This window comes from Syngnathus acus, chromosome 3 (assembly GCF_901709675.1).
Source record: "Syngnathus acus chromosome 3, fSynAcu1.2, whole genome shotgun sequence".
Lineage (NCBI taxonomy): Eukaryota > Metazoa > Chordata > Actinopteri > Syngnathiformes > Syngnathidae > Syngnathus > Syngnathus acus.
The window spans coordinates 21,271,678-21,291,775 of record NC_051089.1 but is presented as its reverse complement, the minus strand read 5'-3'; the positions used below and the strand labels follow the sequence as shown (position 1 = coordinate 21,291,775).

At 39.8% G+C, this 20,098-nt stretch overlaps 1 protein-coding gene across 1 annotated transcript in view; it reads right to left on the bottom strand.

Annotated features, from left to right (window-relative positions):
- LOC119120178 (serine/threonine-protein kinase BRSK2-like) overlaps positions 1–20,098 on the bottom strand; it is a 156,456-nt gene that overhangs the window by 9,285 nt on the left and 127,073 nt on the right. The window contains exons 14-18 of the mRNA XM_037246821.1: positions 10,728–10,935; positions 9,743–9,791; positions 9,504–9,627; positions 7,319–7,499; positions 2,487–2,579 (exon numbers count right to left, since the gene is read on the bottom strand). Coding sequence (XP_037102716.1) covers positions 2,487–2,579; positions 7,319–7,499; positions 9,504–9,627; positions 9,743–9,791; positions 10,728–10,935 — 655 coding nt within the window. The remainder of the gene's footprint in view (positions 1–2,486; positions 2,580–7,318; positions 7,500–9,503; positions 9,628–9,742; positions 9,792–10,727; positions 10,936–20,098) is intronic.

Below are 20,098 nucleotides of genomic sequence, written 5' to 3'. Positions count from 1 at the left end.
GTCAACCGCCTCGACTCGACATATTCGGTTTATGACAAAAATGTCTAGAAATGTTTGCCTCGGTTCTTGGACCCTAACACAAGGTTCATGCTGAAGAGTTGAGTTCATGCAATAACAACCGCGTATAAAAAGAGCTACTGAATTTGTAAACAATAGATTCAGCTTCACTGGGGTCGTGATAACACATGATAACAACCGTGTAAAAACAGTGATTTTCTATCTATCTATCTATCTATCTATCTATCTATCTATCTATCTATCTATCTATCTATCTATCTATCTATCTATCTATCTATCTATCTATCTACATATATAGTATCTATCTATCTATCTATCTATCTATCTATCTATCTATCTATCTATCTATCTATCTATCTATCTATCTATCTATCTATCTATCTATCTATCTATCTATCTATCTATCTATATAGTATCTATCTATCTATCTATCTATCTATCTATCTATCTATCTATCTATCTATCTATCTATCTATCTATCTATCTATCTATCTATCTCCGTCCGTACGTCCATCCTTATCTATCTATCTATCTATCTATCTATCTATCTATCTATCTATCTATCTATCTATCTATCTATCTATCTATCTATCTATCTATCTATCTATCTATCTATCTATCTATCTATCTATCTATCTCCATCCGTACGTCCATCCTTATCTATCTATCTATCTATCTATCTATCTATCTATCTATCTATCTATCTATCTATCTATCTATCTATCTATCTAGCTCCGTCCGTACGTCCATCCTTATCTATCTATCTATCTATCTATCTATCTATCTATCTATCTATCTATCTATCTATCTATCTATCTATCTATCTATCTATCTATCTATCTATCTATCTATCTATCTATCTATCTATCTATCTATCTATCTATCTATCTATCTCCGTCCGTACGTCCACCCTTTATCTATCTATCTATCTATCTATCTATCTATCTATCTATCTATCTATCTATCTATCTATCTATCTATCTATCTATCTATCTATCTATCTATCTATCTATCTATCTATCTATCTATCTCCGTCCGTCCATCCTTATCTATCTATCTATCTATCTATCTATCTATCTATCTATCTATCTATCTATCTATCTATCTATCTATCTATCTATCTATCTATCTATCTATCTATCTATCTATCTATCTATCTATCTATCTATCTATCTATTAAATGTTTGCCGTGTCAAACGCCGCTTACGGAGCGCATAAGGCTGTGCTCCAAGCTTTTGTTGTATTGTATTTTTTGTTGTTTTTGTGGGTTTATGTACTGTTTTAGAAAAAAATTTAATTATTGCTTCAGAATGTGACGGCTTCGCTTCTTGATGCTCCTTCTGGAATTACCGTTGAGATCCAGGGTTTTACTGTGTGTACTGCGTTAGCGTGTAATTCAGCATGCAAGTCTGCAGATCGTTTCATCCAAGTGAGATCAGTGAGAAGCTGTTCATTAAAAGACGCAAGTATGCATGGATGAGACGAGTGACAGAAAGATAGACTAAATGTGAGATTTGTGGTCGTGGGCTAAATGTTTGCATATAGTATATTGTAATTACTGATAAAAGTTTATCACTGGCTATAGTCACACTTGTAATGATAAAAACTGGAACTTTTTGGTCAGTCGGCATTTTCTTTTTTAAACTGTTAATTATATTGTCTTATTGTGTTTATAAGATAGCTTTTGTCAATAATTTTCCTCTTAGAAATAACTTTGGTAATTTTATTCAGATACGTACTATATCTGTAGCGGTCCTTGGCTAGAGCCTGATTCTGTCAATTAGTAATATTTTTATTCCTCCAGTTGAACAAACTTTCATATGGACCACAAACATTATATTCTCTTCTACATCTCTGTTAAGATTCTTTAAATAACTCAGGGCATTGAAGCGATCGCAGCTTTGACCTGTTTGGAAGTAGTACATATGCTGCTGTATGTCCTCATGGCAGCAATGTATGCAACAAACAGAAAGCTGTGTGAATTTAACATGTGGCTGTGGAATGTTACAGCGTCACACTAGTATATAGAACGAGAAGTCACACTTTTCAATTTTCTTTTGAAAAATCCGTCTGTCCACAGGCAGCCCAAAACATAAAGTCCAGTTAAAAATATGATTTCATACCTAAATTTCTGTTTCTAATATTCAGGTGCTGTAGGTATAATTCAAATAGCCAATCATCAGAAAATTGCATCTTCAAATACCTGTGTGTTTTCTTTTCAAAAGGGATGACTTGTAGCGGGGATGTTTGACCCTGTACACATTTAGAGCCTGGTGCCTAATGTTGGATGTTGCAGGTCATGGTATGCTGGCGAGTACATGCACGTTTGGATGCTGTGTGCAAAAGTAGTGTTCTGAGCCGAGCTGAGTGGGTCAAAGCTGCGTGCGGATGTGATCATTGCCAGGATGCTGAGTGAGGCAGGAGGGAGCTGTAAGGAAAAGGTTTGGGGGATAAAGGGATCAATTTACCAGAGATTGGGGGCTGGATGCCTGACTGGTCATTGGAGCTGAGCAATTGGGCCTGAATTATCTCCACCACACGCTTGAAACGTCGGCTGGGACCTGATGAGCAAGCACATTATTGTTATACCACTTGAAACGTCATTAAGGGTGTACTCTAGCTTGACTAAATTAATAAAAAGGTCATATATATATATATATATATATATATATATATATATATTAGGGGTGTAACGATTCATCGATACACATCGATTAATCGATATAATGCTCTACGATTTATTGGCATCGATGCTAAACGTAAACATCGATTTATATCGCCGTGTTTGACCTCGGACATTAGACGCGACTTTATTTTGAAATCCAGTTCATTGTTGCTTGCTTCCTCTTTCCGGGAGCAGTACGCGGCGTGCTTGTGTTGTGAGCAGAGCAGGCACGTGAAAGGGGAGCCGACAACTACGCGGCTCCTGGGCTGGTGCTATGGCTAGTGTCCAAGAAGACGAGGAAATTCGCTCCCCTTTGGGCTTCAAGTCATTCGTTTGGAAGCACTTTGGATTCCAAAGAATAGATGGCTCAACGGACAATTAAAATTATTGTAAATAAATAGTTCAGTAATGCACTTTAAAGTTAATGGTATTACAAAAAAAGAAAGAATATTCATTTTCTTTACTTATATGAGAAAGAATATAGGAATTTGATAAAGTTCAGTGTTAAAATAAGCACTTTGTATACTACAATACTCTTGTAATTTCCTAAATAAAGAGTTTGCAGTACCTTGTTGATTTTGCGTATGAATTGTTATAAATCAGGATATTGTATTATATTTTTTATTTAAAAAAAATAAAATAAAAATAAAAATATCGATCGTGGAGCACTATATCGTGATGTATCGTGAATGAATCACAGCAGGCTTTAAGATATCGGCAAATATCGTATCGTGGTTCTTTGTATCGATATGATATCGTATCGTGACAAAACCCGCGATTTACACCCCTAATATATATATATATGTATAGGTATATAAAGGTCATCCAACATTGGAAAAAAATATATATACCGTAATTTTCGGACTAAAAGTCGCTCCGGAATATAGGTCGCATTAGCCATAAAATGCACAATAACGTGAAAATAAACATATATAAGTCGCTCCGGAGCATAAATCGCATTTTGGGGGGAAATTTATTCGACAAAATCCAACACCAAGAACAGACATGAAGGAGCAACAACAGGCTAAACGATAGGTATGCTAACGTGACATAAACACAAACGAAGAGCTGAGAACGGGCCTGACGTAACATTCAGAGTTATTAAAAAAAACTATTACCGTATTTTCCGCCCTAAAAGGCGCACCGGGTTATAAGGCGCACCTTCAATGAACGGCCCATTTTAAAACTTTGTCCATATATAAGGCGCACCGGCTTATAAGGCGCATAAAATAGAAGCTATACTGCATCAAACTGAGGTTGACTAGGGTTGCGGTATGCATCCACTAGCCAATAACCAACGAGCCCTCTGTAAACAATCGCGTTTCTCAAACGATCTCCTATAAAATGATCAGAACTGACTAAAGTTCGATCTAACGCATTGGTACTACTTACCTATGTTTCCCTTCCATATCGATCCGTAGATTTACTCGAAACATTAACAGAGCAGCCTATTTTGACATGAAATAGCCTGGTACGTATAGCAGCTATCGCAATAGCATTAGCCATCCGCAAAGTCTCACGAGCCTCAGCGAAGTGTAAACAATCGCGTTTCTCAAACGATCTCCTATAAAATGATCGGAACTGACTAAAGTTCGATCCAACGCATTGGTACTACTTACCTATGTTTCCCTTCCATATCGATCCGTAGATTTACTCGAAACATTAACAGAGCAGCCTATTTTGACATGAAATAGCCTGGTACGTATAGCAGCTATCGCAATAGCTTTAGCCATCCGCAAAGTCTCACGAGCCTCACCTCGCAATCTCCCATGAGCCTCAGCAAAGTGTAAACAATCGCGTTTCTCAAACGATCTCCTATAAAATGATCGGAACTGACTAAAGTTCGATCCAACGCATTGGTACTACTTACCTATGTTTCCCTTCCATATCGATCCGTAGATTTACTCGAAACATTAACAGAGCAGCCTATTTTGACATGAAATAGCCTGGTACGTATAGCAGCTATCGCAATAGCATTAGCCATCCGCAAAGTCTCACGAGCCTCACCTCGCAATCTCCCATGAGCCTCAGCAAAGTGTAAACAATCGCGTTTCTCAAACGATCTCCTATAAAATGATCGGAACTGACTAAAGTTCGATCCAACGCATTGGTACTACTTACCTATGTTTCCCTTCCATATCGATCCGTAGATTTACTCGAAACATTAACAGAGCAGCCTATTTTGGCATGAAATAGCCTGGTACGTATAGCAGCTATCGCAATAGCATTAGCCATCCGCAAAGTCTCACGAGCCTCACCTCGCAATCTCCCATGAGCCTCAGCAAAGTGTAAACAATCGCGTTTCTCAAACGATCTCCTATAAAATGATCGGAACTGACTAAAGTTCGATCTAACGCATTGGTACTACTTACCTATGTTTCCCTTCCATATCGATCCGTAGATTTACTCGAAACATTAACAGAGCAGCCTATTTTGACATGAAATAGCCTGGTACGTATAGCAGCTATCGCAATAGCATTAGCCATCCGCAAAGTCTCACGAGCCTCACCTCGCAATCTCCCATGAGCCTCAGCAAAGTGTAAACAATCGCGTTTCTCAAACGAACTCCTATAAAATGATCGGAACTGACTAAAGTTCGATCCAACGCATTGGTACTACTTACCTATGTTTCCCTTCCATATCGATCCGTAGATTTACTCGAAACATTAACAGAGCAGCCTATTTTGACATGAAATAGCCTGGTACGTATAGCAGCTATCGCAATAGCATTAGCCATCCGCAAAGTCTCACGAGCCTCACCTCGCAATCTCCCATGAGCCTCAGCAAAGTGTAAACAATCGCGTTTCTCAAACGATCTCCTATAAAATGATCGGAACTGACTAAAGTTCGATCTAACGCATTGGTACTACTTACCTATGTTTCCCTTCCATATCGATCCGTAGATTTACTCGAAACATTAACAGAGCAGCCTATTTTGACAGGAAATAGCCTCGCGGGTACAACAGCTATTCGGTGACGCCCCCTGACTACAGTTGCCGTAATGCTGGGAAGCGATGCGACCTTGTAATTTATTTGTCGTACTAAAACGTACTGAAACATTTTGGCAGAGCACTGTGTACAACCAGTATGGATCAACAAATTCATCAGTTGATCCATATATAAGGCGCACTGGCCTATAAGGCGCACTGTCGGCTTTTGAGAAAATTTTAGGTTTTTAGGTGCGCCTTTTAGGGCGGAAAATACGGTACATAAATAACACGTTTATAAAACCATCTGTGTCACTCCAATTCATTAAATCCATCGATCGTCCTTTGTCAGCAATGGGTGCGCGCCGCTGACGGCGCTTGCACTTCAAAATATTCCACAGGCCCATATAACAATATATAAATTAGATATCACATAACTATTATATAAGCAATAATATTATCAAACCATCTGTGCACTCTAAATCATTAAATCCATCTATCAAATTCCTCGTCCTTTGTCAACAACGCCGCGCCGCGCGTGCGCCCTGACGTCAGCCTCGTCGTTATTCCACAGATCTAGTGTATAACTATATTGTAGCGTTAACAAAGCACAAGGAAAGACGTGGGTTTGGTAAACGGCTCTTTATTTAACAAAACAAACCTCCAGGCGTGTGGCGGCGTGGACTTCCAGCCACGGGGGTGGAAGAGAGCTCCGTAGAGTAGGACCGGGCGTGCGTAAAAGCCATGACCGAGCCCCATCCACTGTCCCCGGACAGCCACCCGGCCGAGCGCCGGCCCCCGACTTCTATCCACGGAGGTGAAAGAGAGCTACGTAGAGTAGGACCGGGCGTGCGTAAAAGCCATAATAGTTTTTCAAACCTTCTGTGTCACTCCAAATCCTTAAATCCTTCAAACTCTTCGTCCTCCGTGTCACTTAGAAACAAAGCCGCTAATGATGCCGGTAGTACGTGGGGCCCTTCGTCATCTTCGTCATCCCGTGATCAATCTTTGTCCTTTTTGTAAACAACCGCCGCGCCACGCCGCGTCGCGCTGCTGACGTCACTTGAAATTCAAATTACAGTAATCCCTTGCTACATCGCGGTTCGTTTATCGCGGTTTCACTTTTTTTTTTGGAAAATCTTTGAAAAAAAACATATAAATATGTATATGTATATATATATATATATACGTATATATACGTATATATACGTATATATATATACACACATACACGCACACACACACGCACACGCACGCACGCACGCACGCACACAACCACCCACTCACAAGCTTACTGACGGCTGATATTAGAGTTTTCAATGAAGCATACAGGTACTTTTTGCCGAGACTGTAGGAGAAAACTGGAGTATTAAGGTAGTCAATAAATCTTAGACTATAGAGAGGTCTAATATTTTATAGCTCATTTGTGAACTACATTTAGTTTACTTTGAATCATAATTTTCACATTCATGAATTACATTTTTTCTCAGGAGTGCAAAGCACCGGGGGAGCTAGAGTGGGGACCACGGGTTCACTGGCCCCCCTGAAATATGCGTGGAGGCCCCAGGTGTCAGGCCAGAGAATTTCCTTTTGGTATTTTTCCTGGATTTGTTTCCACATTTCGCCCCCTTCCCTGTAAGTAACTTATAATGAATCTTTATTGTTTTTTGAAGAATTTGGGGGGAGGGTTGTAAATTTTTGACCTGACCTGAGAGCAGTGTGAAGGTGACAGAATAGATGCCGTTCTCCTTGCTGGCACAGGTACTCTCTGAGTAGGTGATGTCCACCTGGAACTTCACAGGCTTCTGGAAAACTGTTGGACCAGTCGTGGACTTGTACTCAGCTCGAAAGCTAGTTTGGGATATGACACTGTGGCTCAGACTGGGTATCTGAGGAGGAGATCAGACCATTTATGCATCAGATGTGACGATAGTATGGAGCAAAACAAGGACACATGATGTTGATGTTACATTAAAACACACTGTGATGTTGTCCGATGTCAGCATTGACAGCACGACAAGGACATCGTACTAAAAATCGAGGCCACATGGTACTGTGTCTGTGAACTGGAACTATGCCACGGAGGAAGAACAAATAAAACTAAACACTCCAATTAGAGGCAAAGCTTACATTTGAGATATTTTAACATTTTTATCAGAACTAAACCAACATGTTGAGGTAATGAATATTGATATTGATACATATATTTCTATTCAGGGGTTCGTCATATAATCTCAATATATAGTATAAAATATAATATCAATACAATGTATATATACATATACGTATGTATCTAAAAAAATCTGTAATGCATATACAGTCTAAAAACTCCCCTCCAAAAGTATTGGAACAGTCAATATTTTTATTTGTTCTGTAGATGGAAACCTTTTGATTTTCATTACTTTGGTCAAGGTTCTTTGTATGTTTATAAAACGTTCTCTCTACACATTTTGGCAAATTCGAGCTCAGTCTTTCCCTCAAAATGACTGATTTGCATTTTCTGGTGTAGTTTCTGTACAATTGTTCATGAATTCTTCTCTAAAAAAAAAATGGTTGTATCCTTTAACATAGATGTCAAACTCTAGGCCCAGGGGCCAGATACGGCCCGCCACATCATTTTATGTGGCCCACGAAGACAAATTTTGCATCAACTTTGTTTCATTACAACATTACAAACTGTCTTCACTTTTTAAAAAGTAGAGATATTGCTAGCAATTTTTATTACTATTCATCTTTTTAAACTATGTGTTTACTAGTTTCTGATTTCAAAACTAGTTATTCATTAGTTTGTCGTGTAGCCTATACTGTAAATAATATATGGGGTTGACAGTCATAATGGCCCTCTGAGGTAAATTATAACTACAATGCAGACCGCGACAAAAATGAGTTTGACACCCCTGCTTTACTAGAAACCTATAGAGATAGTTCTTTACTACAAACCTTTGGAGATTGTCTTTGTTGAATTCATTAACAATTGTTTTGAGGCCTTTACCGGTCACGCATTTCTGACATCAGCAGCTTCTACTTTTACTTTCCTGTTTTACACTCCCTATTTTTAATCTATTAGGCTATTTAGTACACCAGTGGTTTCTTTTGTTTTTAGGGAATTCCACATATTTGTATTGTGCATTGTGGATTGGCACTGATTGATTTGAAATATTGTCATTAGCTTCATCATCACCATTGGTTGTTATTGTCTTTGTCATGCCGTCATGTTTTGTGGGTTATTGTTGTCTCGTCTTTTTGTCGTATTGTCTCTTCCTGTTTTATTTTGATAAGTAACTCCCCTCTCGTTTCAGTTCGTGGGCCCTTCCTCTGTGCGTCAGTCTACTTGTCTTCCCTGATCCTAATCGTGTGCACCTGTGCCCTTGTTCCTGATTGTGTGCACCTGTGTCCTTACCCTTCTGTGTGTATTTAGTCAGTCTTCCCCTTGTCTTGTGCCAGTGCGTCTTGTCCCGTCCAGAGCACCAGCGATCGTGTGAGTTAATGAAACCTTTTGAGAACCTAGCTACTTTTTGAGAACCTAGTTTGTGAAGAAACCTTTGTCGTCAAGCCTAAACTCTGAGTTTTTCAGTTTTTGTTTTTTGCCACCTTGTTTTCCCTCTTTTGAGGCGCTTTTGGTTTTTTGCTGACTTCAGCCTGTCAGAATAAATTCCTTTTTTTCTTGTCACTCTGCATCCGACTCCTCTCCTTGATCCAAGTCTGACAGTCTCATAGACATCCTTATGTTTTGCTTGCTATGGTTTGATTCACTTCTAACTAGTGGATTCAAACCAAATGTGTTATCTCCTTAAGCTACAATTCTGATGTACAAAGTACATAAAAGCTGAAGTGCTGTAGTTCTAATAATTTACAGGAGGGTGTATCAAGAGGAGACAAAGATAGACACCTACAGAGAGGAAAGCGTGGACAATGTCTGCTTTTATGGAGCTGAGAGGTTTGTCTTTGATCACAATGAAGATCTGCTCCTCCTTCTCCAAGTTGATGAAGTTACCAAACCAAGATTTTTTTGCAAGTCTACAGAAAAATGAGACAGATGACAACAAAACTTGAACTTATAAAATGGTATAATCAATAATACTGCACTTTTGTGAAGGCAAAGAATCATATGGTGTACTGCGGTGTCACTTACTCTGGAGAAGAGTCCGGGGTGAGACTAGACATGTCCTCCTGTGTGGGCACTGCACATGCAAGAACTGGGTTAGTATATACTTGAGTGTGTTTGAATCTGTGTGTTTAGAAGTGTACTGTATCTAAATTAAAAAAAATTAAACATAATGGAGGCACTTTTTTTTTTTTCATCCAGGTGCCATGACATGTTTTTTGCTCTGTTAAATTGTTTAACATGTTCAGACTAAACCAACAAATTGATTTATCTACACAGTTGATCATCATTTGGGGACATGGGTATGCTGGAGCCTATCACAGCTGGACACCTACTAATCGAAGGGACCTACAGTATAGTCAACCATTCAATTTACAAACTTCATTAAACCAAGCATGCATGTTTTGGGAATGTGGGAAGAAACTGGAGAAAACCAACATAAGAAGAGGGAAAACATGCAAACTCCACACAGGAAGGCCGGAGTCCGGATTCAAGCTCACAAATTGCTGAATTGTGAGCCCTATGTGCTATGAACCACTACACTGAATTGATTCAACACCGAAGAAAATACTAGCTGTATAACATGCAGATCTGGGTAAATGTAAGTTCTTTTGTAGTAGAAAAGAGCCACATTGTTAGATTGCAACAGTATGTTATCTTTTGTTCCATGATCACCAAACCAAGTCTGTTATTTCATTTTGTTGACAGTACATCAACATCAAATTGTGAAAACGACCTCTTTACAAAGGTAAGTGATGATCAAGATTGGTAACTGATAATCTCAGGCATTCACAATTCATCTTTTATCCACAGGTTTGGTCTACACAATATAAGTGTAAATGTTCCTTTTTGTCACTGTTATCTGCATGGATATGACTGGGTTTAATGTATGGGTTACATGATTGTTAGCTCAAAAGCCTGTTTTGGTAGTCTTACTAACAATTAGAGCGCTGCTGCACACATACAAATGGTAAACCAGTCACAATATGCCAACCCTTCACTCCAACTTTACCTTGCATTTTCCTGCGATGGAAACGAGGGGAGCCCAGGAAGCTGTTCTTGATGGAGTTGAGGCGCGTCCTCCAGGGCATGCCGCCGATCGAGGGGCTGGGTGGAGGTGTTGGACTAGGTGTGCCAGTTGGGCTGTCCTTTGGTGTGTGCACTGGGGTGCCTTTGGGAGTGGGGAGAGGGCTGCCTCTGGGGGAAGGATGGGGGGTAACCTGCGAGTTGGGGAAAGATTTGCCATTGTGGTCAGGGTGCAGGTGGTGGCGGCGCAGGGGTGACATTGGAGGCGCAGGAGAAAGAGGGATGGAGAGCTTTGGGGGTACGGTAAGGGGGGGGGGGGCGCCTCACATGCGGGCTGTTGAGGATGCAGGGTGCTAAAGGCTGACTGGGTGTGGAGGGCTCAGACTTGGGGTTGGAGGTGGTCTGGGCTGTTTTGGGGAGGGGGTTGGACCTGGTAGTCAGCAGAGGCTTTGCAGACACTTTGGGCTTGGCAGGGAGGGTCTGGGTGCGAGGGTGCATGAGGGGAGACCCCATCTTGGGCTGGAAGGAGTTGGGTAAGCGGGGCCCCACGCCGTTAAGGCGGACCTCAAGTGAGTGTGTGGGGCTGCAATTGGGGGACTGACACAGATCTGGGGACTGGGGTGGTATGAAAAAACGCCGGTTGGGCTGTGATTTGTCATGCGCCAGTAAACATGACAACAGAGTCAGCCATGAGAAAATGCGGCAACCAAGGCATCATCATGGCCCAATAAAAGTTCATTCCCATGAATAAAACACAGCAGGAAATGAAAAAGCGTGTGGCAGATGGGTTGAGAAGTGGAGCAGGCAGGAGGTGGTGAGAGTGCATGAAAGAAAGAAAAACAGAACATGCGATTAGCAAAGTGATTATCAGCCAACCAGGAGGCAGCAGTGGAGCATTCGTGATGCATTAACAGCAGAGATGGACCGAGACCAAAACAGCTGATCCGAGCTCCTATCACTTAGACATACAGTACACTGTAAAAAATTCACTGTAAAATAAAAGTAAAATATTGGGAGCAAGGATGCCAGTAGATTACTGTTGACTTATTGTCATTTACTACAAGAGTATAGTACTGTCTTTTGAATTTCAGTATATTACCATCAGATAATTTGACACCACTTCTACTAATATTGTAGTTTGAATTTGTAGTAATGTAGTTTGAAACATGATAGTAGGATACCTGTGATTGTATTTTTACAGTACACGCCACTGTGTTAAATTGGTATTTAGTAATAATGCATTCTATTTGTATGATACTTTTCTGTCACTCACTCAAAATGCCTTCAATGGATATTCATGTTCATTCATATTCACACATTTACACTCTGTGGGGGTAAACTAAAAATTAACCATAATGACCTACAGCGACTCCGTAGTTTGATGCCTCTTGTATTTTACCCATATTGAGTATTTTGTGCTTCTAAAGCAGGGGTGTCCAAATCTTTTGCAAGGAGGGCCAGATTTGATAAAGTGAAGGGTCCCGGGGGCCAATAGTTTTTTCGGACATTTTTTAACTACAAAAACGTCATGCAAATACACACTGTTATAAAACAAATGTCATTGTCACAATTGTCTTTATTTTTCAAATGACAAAATAACCAAATATGAGTCACTCAGGCAGATGTGAACAACTCTAAAAACACAAATTCTGCCTTTCATTCATATCTGAAGAGTCAGATAACATTGAACAAACTGTATGAAATACCTTAAATTTACATGAGTTTAAAATTACTTTTGCCTCATGAACATTTTAAACGGGAGTTATAAGTAATGCAAAGTTGTCCGTTATTATTAAAACTTAAAACTAGTGAATTTTGCTCTTGTCATTTACATTATCTTTCAGAAAATAATAGTTTGTCAGGTCTACAGGTCCATAACATCAACAGTCTTAACATGGCCACTTCGTAGCTTGCTTTAGTAATATTTATTTTTGACTCACAGTCCCGTGTGAAGAATCGCTGTTGTGATGCCAGTTCAGCTTGGAGCTGCTTCACTTTATCAGCGCAGTCACTCCCTGTTAGCTGGTCGTTTGTGTTTGCATGTTTAGTCTGATAGTGTCTCTTTAAGTTGAAATCCTTAAACAAGGCAACCATTTCTTTACAAACTAACCTTTAGGACAATGTAGTATTGCTCCAAATGTTCGTTTAATTTCCTTTAGAGGTCCGTTTGCGCGTGTTAGCACGATCGCGAATTAGCATATTTCCGCTAACTCGTTAGCCTGCCCAGTACTTCTTCTTTGCTGCGGGCCAATAAAAACTGGACCGCGGGCCGCAGTTGGCCCGCGAGCCGTAGTTTGGACACCCCTGTTCTAAAGCATATAAAAAACACATCCAGCAACATGCTGTATCATGTTAAAGAGTGCCTCCATTTCGATGTGGAAATGGAGCAATATAGTTACGTTTGAGGTCGATACTGTATTGTATTCGCCACAACAGCCTGACTGGTTAATTTTATTGCAAGATGATTAATAAAGAAATGGACTGTATTTTCTGTCAAGAGGTGGAGAGCACTGTGGTGCCTTTTCTTCATAAAATACTGTTTTACACTGTCAAATTATTACAACTAGTTATTCTTAAGTATGCATTAACTGAATTTACATGTATGCATGAATATTTCACGGTATATTACAAATTAAAAAAACAAAACAAAACAGTAACATACTGTTCAAACATCCAAAATTTACAATAAACCATAGTTATGTTTTTAAATTATATTTATCATTTATGTTAACGGACTGATTTAACTGTTAATTTTCATGCTATGGGTGAATATTTAATAGTATTTTGGATGAATATTTAATAGTATTTTACAACAATTATAAAAACAACAGTAAGATACTGTTACAAATTCTCCATATTCATTACAGTGTATGTTAGGGTTGACGAGCTCTCCACTTGCAAGTGTTCAAAAGGCATACTGTCTCCCGTGTGGTTCTTGCAAAATAAGTTAGCGTGAGCACCACTCTAACATTTTGGTGCCATGACCCGGATCCCAAACGTGCCCACTGCTGATGGACGGAGGATGACGTGCTGCATTGTCGACAGACCAGCGTCCATTAGGAGGACCTGGAAAAGAAAGACCTGGGAAGAAAATTCTTCGCTGGGCCAGCATCTTAGGTCTGCCTTTGTCTGACAGCAGTGGATTGACGGGATCCGGAAGTCCAACGAACCAGGGGACAAGTAAGTAAAAGCCCTAAAGTTAAAAGTGCACAAGATCCACTCTAACAGTGTACAATTACCAACGATGGAAAAAAATGACAAGAACGCCATGTTGTCTTTAATTTCTTTCTATTATCTATCTATTTAAAATGAAGAGGAAACTGAAGAAACAAGAGTGGTCTCAAATTTTGGTCTCAAGGTCTATTTAAAATGAAGAGGAAACTGAAGAAACAAGAGTGGTTTCAAATTTTGGTCTCAAGGTTTCAGTGTGTGCGTGTGTGCGTGCGTGTGTGCGTGCGTGCGCGTGCGCGTGTGCGCGCGCGCGCGCGCGTGTGTGTGCGCGCGCGCGTGTGTATATATGATGAATCAGAAACAAAAAAATTATACAAAATGTAACGTGTCGTATGCAAAAGTTTGGGCACCTCTGATCATTTTTATGATTTTCCTTTAAAAATAATTGGTTGTTCGGATCAGCAATTTCAGTTAAATATATCATATAGCAGACAAACACAGTGGTATTTGAGAAGTGACACAAAGTTTATAGGATTTACAGAAAGTGTGCAATCATTACTTGAACAAAAGTAGGCAGGTGCATAAATTTGGGCACCCCAACAGAAAAATCCTACTTTTATACAGGGTCCGGCAAAATGAACACATTTGTAGGTTTAATGCAATGCAAATAAGTTAAAGAAACAAAAAAAATGTAATTTTTATTTTCAAAAAGTATATATAATGCCGTTTTGTTTTGTTTCGTTTCATTTTCGAATAATGTTATTTTGGTCTTACCACTGCCACATTTTCTGGAGTTCTGGCGAAGCGAGGTCGACGGTTGATTCTCGTTTTAATGCTGATTCACTGGCTCTGAAGTTAGTAACCCATAAGACCGTGTTTCGAGCAGGTACGGGATCATGTCTACCAAGTCTGAAGCACAAACGGAACGTTTGTTGTGTTGCAGTTACAGATTCGTTCTTGATAAACGTTTCCACAATGAAAGCGCGATGCTCACCGGTCCAATTCATGTTAGCAACTGAAACTAAACAAAATAACATTATTCGAAAACGAAATGAAAATTAAATGAAACGAAACAAAACAAAATGGCCTTATATGTACTTTTCGAAAAAAAAAAAAAAAACTTTTTGGTTTCTTTCATTTATTTGCATTTTATTAAACCTACAAATGTGTCAGATAATTTTGTCGGACCCTGTATATATATTAGTACTCCTTTTGCTGGTCTAGTCCTCACATGATAGGCATTGAGATTTGGATTTTTATTGTCTCAGGTCAATCACAGCAATCTAAACCTTATGTATCAGCGCATCCCTTGAACACCAGCAAGTGAAGCAGTAAAAAGCTGACAAAACTTAGACCCTTCCACCCAATATAGGAGACTGCATGCACTGTAGTGCTGTTGATACAAAAGGCTCTGGAATGAGTGACCTGGTCAAAATAGTGTCAATCCACAGCTGAAAAAACTGCAGCAGCTCCAGTCTAATTTAACCATCCAGTTTGTTCTTGTAGCAACATTATAAGACATGTGTGACAACCACTTTACCACAAATAGTTTCACAGACTACAAGTGTGTGTCTGTGTATGTGGAAATGACATGAAACAATCGGCCTCATAAATAACTCTTGTAATGTAACTTTCGCATGCACCTGTACACCGATCAGCACACTAAATTGAAAAATGTCCCTCTCCCACTGTCGTACATTGCAGTTTCAAAAAGCATTGATGGAGCCCCTCATGCTTGCTGCTAACTTGCTGATTAGCAGATCATTTGAATCATGTGTGTACATACATATAGGTGGCGGCCCGAAGCTCGCTAGAGGCTTTCGTTAGTGAAATGATTGATCTGGTTGTAGGGAGGATGTGATATTTTAATATGACCTACATATAGATTTTATATTAAGACATTTCTGACTGTTGGGAGCTGTTTTTTGGTCATCGTTTTATGAAAATCAATGTTTGATTGCGAAACGCAACAGGCTTTGCTGCAGAACCAGTCAAAACTCGTAACAACGTCACGTGACTTGATGTCTCCCAATGGCATTCCTCCAACTCAGAAACTAGGAAGTAAATATTGCCTCGGGTCTATTGACAACAGTGGACTTTGTTTGCACTTGGTAAGTTCTTATTTAATATAAATCTTTATTGAAAATGGCTAAGGATAGCCCCGGGGCTAAGAACGTGCAGTGTGAAAAGCCCTAAAATGTGATAGGTTGTTAGGAGTCATCAGCAGTTTATATGCAGTCAATTTTGGCTTCAGAGATTACACATGGCTAATTTACATTACAGAGAGTAGCTACAGTAACTCCTGGTTTTGCCTTACCGTCTTTCTCAGATAGTAATCTAACATAAACATTAGTCAAACAACCCTAACCCAATGCTAATAATAGTTGTTTCACATTCTTGTTGGGTGTTACACTAGCATGTTGTGGGTAGTGCAATACCATTAAACAAGACCAAAGAGAGGATCATAGTGGTAGAGAACATTTATATTGGTAACACAATAACAACATTACCATTTGTAATTAACGGTGTTCAGACAGTCCAAACACACACACGTCTGTACAAAGTAGAACGTTTGATTTGCACGTGCATCTCCCCTTCATACATTGTGTTTTTTTGCGGGAGCAGTACACAGGTTCCAGGATTCCGACTGAGGCTGGAGGAAGTGACATCCAGTCAATCTCAAAGAGGTCTTCATTGATGACTAACTTTATGTATTGTAGTAGCAATGCTCCAAAATGTATTGGTTGTTTTTCTGTTTCCCCAGATGCTCAACCTTGGACGACACTACAGATATCTTCTAGGCCTAATCTAATCTAACCTACCGTATTTTCCGCCCTAAAAGGCGCACCTAAAAACCTAAAATTTTCTCAAAAGCCGACAGTGCGCCTTATAGTCCAGTGCGCCTTATATATGGATCAATTGATTTATTTGTTGATCCATACTGGTTGTACACAGTGCTCTGCCAAAATGTTTCAGTACGTTTTAGTACGACTAGTAAATTACAAGGTCGCATTGCTTCCCAACATTACGGTAACTGTAGTCAGGGGGCGTCACCGAATAGCTGTTGTACCCGCGAGGCTATTTCATTTCAAAATAGGCTGCTCCGTTAATGTTTCGAGTACATTTACGGATTGATATGGAAGGGAAACATAGGTAAGCAGTACCAATGTGTTAGATCGAACTTTAGTCAGTTCCGATCATTTTATAGGAGATCGTTTGAGAAACGCGATTGTTTACACTTTGCTGAGGCTCATGGGAGATTGCGAGCTGAGGCTCGTGGGACTTTGCGGATGGCTAATGCTATAACGATAGCTGCTATACGTACCAGGCTATTTCATGTCAAAATAGGCTGCTCTGTTAATGTTTCGAGTAAATCTACGGATTGATATGGAAGGGAAACATAGGTAAGTAGTACCAATGCATTAGATCGAACTTTAATCAGTTCCGATCATTTTATAGGAGATCGTTTGAGAAACGCGATTGTTTACACTTTGCTGAGGCTCATGGGAGATTGCGAGCTGAGGCTCGTGGGACTTTGCGGATGGCTAATGCTATAACGATAGCTGCTATACGTACCAGGCTATTTCATGTCAAAATAGGCTGCTCTGTTAATGTTTCGAGTAAATCTACGGATCGCTATGGAAGGGAAACATAGGTAAGTAGTACCAATGCGTTAGATCGAACTTTAGTCAGTTCCGATCATTTTATAGGAGATCGTTTGAGAAACGCGATTGTTTACACTTTGCTGAGGCTCATGGGAGATTGCGAGCTGAGGCTCGTGGGACTTTGCGGATGGCTAATGCTATAACGATAGCTGCTATACGTACCAGGCTATTTCATGTCAAAATAGGCTGCTCTGTTAATGTTTCGAGTAAATCTACGGATCGATATGGAAGGGAAACATAGGTAAGTAGTACCAATGCGTTAGATCGAACTTTAGTCAGTTCCGATCATTTTATAGGAGATCGTTTGAGAAACGCGATTGTTTACACTTTGCTGAGGCTCATGGGAGATTGCGAGCTGAGGCTCGTGGGACTTTGCGGATGGCTAATGCTATAACGATAGCTGCTATACGTACCAGGCTATTTCATGTCAAAATAGGCTGCTCTGTTAATGTTTCGAGTAAATCTACGGATCGATATGGAAGGGAAACATAGGTAAGTAGTACCAATGCGTTAGATCGAACTTTAGTCAGTTCCGATCATTTTATAGGAGATCGTTTGAGAAACGCGATTGTTTACACTTTGCTGAGGCTCATGGGAGATTGCGAGCTGAGGCTCGTGGGACTTTGCGGATGGCTAATGCTATAACGATAGCTGCTATACGTACCAGGCTATTTCATGTGAAAATAGGCTGCTCTGTTAATGTTTCGAGTAAATCTATGGATCGATATGGAAGGGAAACATAGGTAAGTAGTACCAATGCGTTAGATCGAACTTTAGTCAGTTCCGATCATTTTATAGGAGATCGTTTGAGAAACGCGATTGTTTACACTTTGCTGAGGCTCATGGGAGATTGCGAGCTGAGGCTCGTGGGACTTTGCGGATGGCTAATGCTATAACGATAGCTGCTATACGTACCAGGCTATTTCATGTGAAAATAGGCTGCTCTGTTAATGTTTCGAGTAAATCTACGGATCGATATGGAAGGGAAACATAGGTAAGTAGTACCAATGCGTTAGATCGAACTTTAGTCAGTTCCGATCATTTTATAGGAGATCGTTTGAGAAACGCGATTGTGTACAGAGGGCTCGTTGGTTATTGGCTAGTGGATGCATACCGCAACCCTAGCCAACCTCAGTTTGTTGCAGTATAGCTTCTATTTTATGCGCCTTATAATCCGGTGCGCCTTATATATGGACAAAGTTTTAAAATGGGCCGTTCATTGAAGGTGCGCCTTATAATCCGGTGCGCCTTTTAGGGCGGAAAATACGGTACCCTGAGGGGTCAATCGTAATCTTGCAAGATCAAAGATTGAGCTGGACACCCTTGCACTGTAGTTACACATCACAAAATCAACATTCTGTTGATTCCTGTCTATTCCAGGCTAGATTTGACCTTGACTCATACATGCTGTGCCCATGTTACAGTATTAGATCAGGGGATGCTTTGAGAATAATTGTCAATTTTTGTCTATGTGAAGCCCTTTGAGACTGCTTGTGATTTAGGGCTATACAAATAAACTTGACTTGACTTGACTTGATTAAGATGCTGTGTCCATGTTACAGGATTAATACACATCTCACACCCATATTGATAGCTTTCTCCTGAAGAGAAAAACCAGGGCAAATTTCACGGCCAGTCCAGTAAAATAAAATACAGTAATCATGTGTCATATGTTTAAAGTAAAGTGCATTTGGTACGAACCTTTTACGATCTTTGTAATTTTTCCGTCCTCTTGTGGGCAGCCTCTATATTCCGTGTGTTTGCAAATTGCACGTAGCATTCTCTGTGGTAACCTGCATTACCTAGCACATCTGGAATCGGGCTGTTAACTGTTAAATTGAATGTTTTAACAGCAAATTGTGCTATTGCACTCTCTGGGACATCTAAATTAGCCCACTGCAATGTACAATTAATAAATTTGACCCTACTTGTCTCTGAAAATGGAATTATTTTAGTGGGCTCTTTACATGAATTGCACACATGCATGCAGCACTCCATCTTCAATCTTTCCCACTATAAATACCTAAATAAATAAATAAATAAATAAATACGCCACCTAGTAACGTTACAAGCACAAACGTTAATATCACGTTAACGTTAGCCATCTAGGTTAATTGCAAGCAAGCTCGGTAATGTCAGTATGGCTGAATACAGTTTGCGAAATACAAAAGGAAATATGCCATGGTTCAACTATCTTAGTAAAATTTTATGAAAACACTACACAAGTTGGATCGTAGACTTGAAAGTTTTATTAGAATTGTATTTACTGTCTTCCAATGCAATGTAGACAGCATGCAGTCCCATCTTGTTTACATTTTGGGGGGTCCTTAATCCCCGTATGCGAATTGTCATTGGTTTATCAGCTACAGGTGTCCAACGATATGCATGAGAAAACATTTCATTAAAATGTAAGATTGTGAAAAAGGATGACCAAAAATTAGCTCCCAACAAATTGTTTTTGACTTAATATGATAACTAGATATCACACAGAAAGAATTGTGTACTCCCTCGATTCAGATCA